Source organism: Danio rerio, chromosome 5 (assembly GCF_052040795.2).
Source record: "Danio rerio strain M-AB ecotype USA chromosome 5, GRCz13ab, whole genome shotgun sequence".
NCBI classification, from domain to species: Eukaryota; Metazoa; Chordata; class Actinopteri; order Cypriniformes; family Danionidae; genus Danio; species Danio rerio.
This window is the reverse complement of record NC_141025.1, coordinates 1,057,501-1,060,000: the sequence shown is the minus strand read 5'-3', so window position 1 is coordinate 1,060,000 and position 2,500 is coordinate 1,057,501. Positions and strand designations below refer to the sequence as shown.

General features: G+C 38.8%; 1 protein-coding gene across 10 annotated transcripts in view; it reads right to left on the bottom strand.

The window, feature by feature from the left end:
* The window catches only part of dcc (DCC netrin 1 receptor), a 418,185-nt gene that overhangs the window by 82,783 nt on the left and 332,902 nt on the right, over window positions 1-2,500 (bottom strand). For all 10 annotated transcript variants that reach the window (XM_087252692.1, XM_087252694.1, XM_087252686.1 and 7 more), the window contains 1 exon segment: window positions 2,238-2,333. In XM_087252692.1, coding sequence (XP_087108818.1) covers window positions 2,238-2,333 — 96 coding nt within the window.

Below are 2,500 nucleotides of genomic sequence, written 5' to 3'. Positions count from 1 at the left end.
AACTAGTCAGCATGTGCAATGATTTTGTGTGATGAAACAACACCGAATCAACCTTCTGTGAAAAGAACAAGTACAGAACTGTGTGTTTGGTGGTTAAAACATCTGAATGTGTGAGATTTCATCTGCCTTTGTTGTTTTGGGGGTTCAGGGAGAAAAATCTATGAGAGATTCAGTGTTTGGCTTAATCAATGCGTTTAAATATGTGATTCATTTCTGTGAATCAGTTTAATTTTGTGAAATCAGTTTAATTGTTCTGTTTAAAGAACAATCTCATGATTAAACAATTCCTTTGATGTATTTCTGTGAATCAGTTCAATTCTGTGAAATCAGTTTCATTGTTCTGTTTAAAGAACAATCTTATGATTAAATGATTCCTTTGATTCATTTCTGTGAATCAGTTTAATTCTGTGAAATCAGTTTCATTGTTTAATTCAAAGAACAAGCTCATGATTAAACGATTCCTTTGATTCATTTATGTGAATCAGTTCATTTCTGTGAAATTAGTTTCATTGTTCTGTTTAAAGAACAATCTCATGATTAAACGATTCCTTTGATTCTTTCTGTGAATCAGTTCAACTCTGTGAAATCAGTTTCATTGTTCTGTTTAAAGAACAATCTCATGATTAAACGAATCCTTTGATTCACTTCTGTGAATCAGTTCAATTCTGTGACCTCAAGGTGCTTCCCAAATCGCACACTTATGCACTATTCCAGGCCATTTTGTAGTATAAATAGTGTAAGTAGAGCATTCACACTGAAAACTCTAACAATAGTAAGTGCACTTTATTTATCCGGATGATGCACTCATTCAGTTGGTAAAATAAAGTGTATAATAATGGACACTTCACACACTCAATGACCGCAGGTTTGCTCATGTAGCACACAAATGAACTGAATCACAGAAATGAGTCAAATATTCACGATGATGCTGCTGTTTAAAAAGTTGATTTGTTTGATGAACCAAAGGAATCATTCAAGTGTTCGAGTGTTCTTTAAATAGATCTGCTTTCACTGAAATGAATCAAATGTTCCAATACAAGATGATTCTTTCTTTAATTGATTGATGATTAATCATTTAACCATGAGAGTGTTCTCTAAACAGAACAAAGGAACTGTTTACAGAAATGAACTGATTCACAGAAATGAATCAAAAGAATCATTTAACCATGTGATTCTTCTTTAAATAGAACAATGGAACAGAGTTCACAGAATTGAATTGATTCACAGAACTGAATCCGACGTACAGCTGAATCATTCGATTCATTCCTGAGAAATCAGCTAATCGATCTGTTCACAGAACAATCTCCCGACCCACTGATTCCTCTGCTTCATAGAACGCATTACTGCTGGAAGCTCTCTCTCTCTCTCTCTCTCTCTCTCTCTCTCACACACACACACACACACACACACTCACATCTCATCTGTCATTCTCCTCATGTCTGTCATAAATGTTCCCAGAGCTCATCCAGTCAGAACTGAGGATTTCTGTGAATATCAGTCATCTCACAGGAGAACCTGAGTGTGTGTGTGTGTGTGTGTACATTTCTGTGTGTTTGTGTTTTTGTGCGTGAGCATCTCTGTGTGTGAGACAGAAAAGGCGTGTATGAGTGTGAGTATCTTTCAGAGTATATGCGCAAGAGAGAGTGTGTGTGAGTGTTTGTGTGTGTATGCATGTGTGAGAGAGTGTGTGTTTGTGAGAGTGAGTGTATGTGTGTGTGTGTGGGTGTTTGTGAGAGTGTGTGCATGTGTGTATTTATATGCGTTTGTGTGAGCGTCCCTGTGTATGTGTTTGTCGGGGTGTGTTTACGTGTGTGCGCAAGTGTGAGTTAGCGTATGTGTTTTAGTGTGGCAGTGTGTGTATGTTTGAGTGTGTGCACGGATTTTAGTGTGTGTTTAAGTGTGTGTGTTTGTATGTCTGTGTTAGGGTGTGTGTATGCGTGGGTGTGTATATGTGTTTGTCTGAGCATTCCTGTGTACTTCAATGTGTTTGTGCATGAGTGTGTGCATGAGCCTCTCTGTATATGTGTGTGCGTAAGTATGTGTGTGTGTTTGTGTATGTTTAAGTGTGTGTATTTGTGATAGTGTGTGTGTATGTGAGTGTTTGTTAGGTGGGAGAGAGAGAGTCTGTGTGTGTGTGTTTAAGTTAGATAGAGTAAGTGTGTGTGTGTGTTTGTGAGGGTGTGTATGTCTGTTTAAGTGAGTGCGTGTGTATGTTTAAGTGTGTGTGTGAGACGCACCTGTCATGGATCTGGTGACGGCGCTCTCGTACAGAGGAACTCCTTCACCTGCGTTATTGAAGGCCTTCAGAGAGATCACGTAATGAGAGCTGGGCTCTGCAAACACACACACACACACACACACACACACACACACACACACACACACACACACACACACACACACACACACACACAGTGAGTGAGACTCGTGTTTTACATCCTCATCATGTCTAATGTGTCTCCAGTGAGTGTTTCATTAAAGCAGAGCCTGTGGTCCTGTA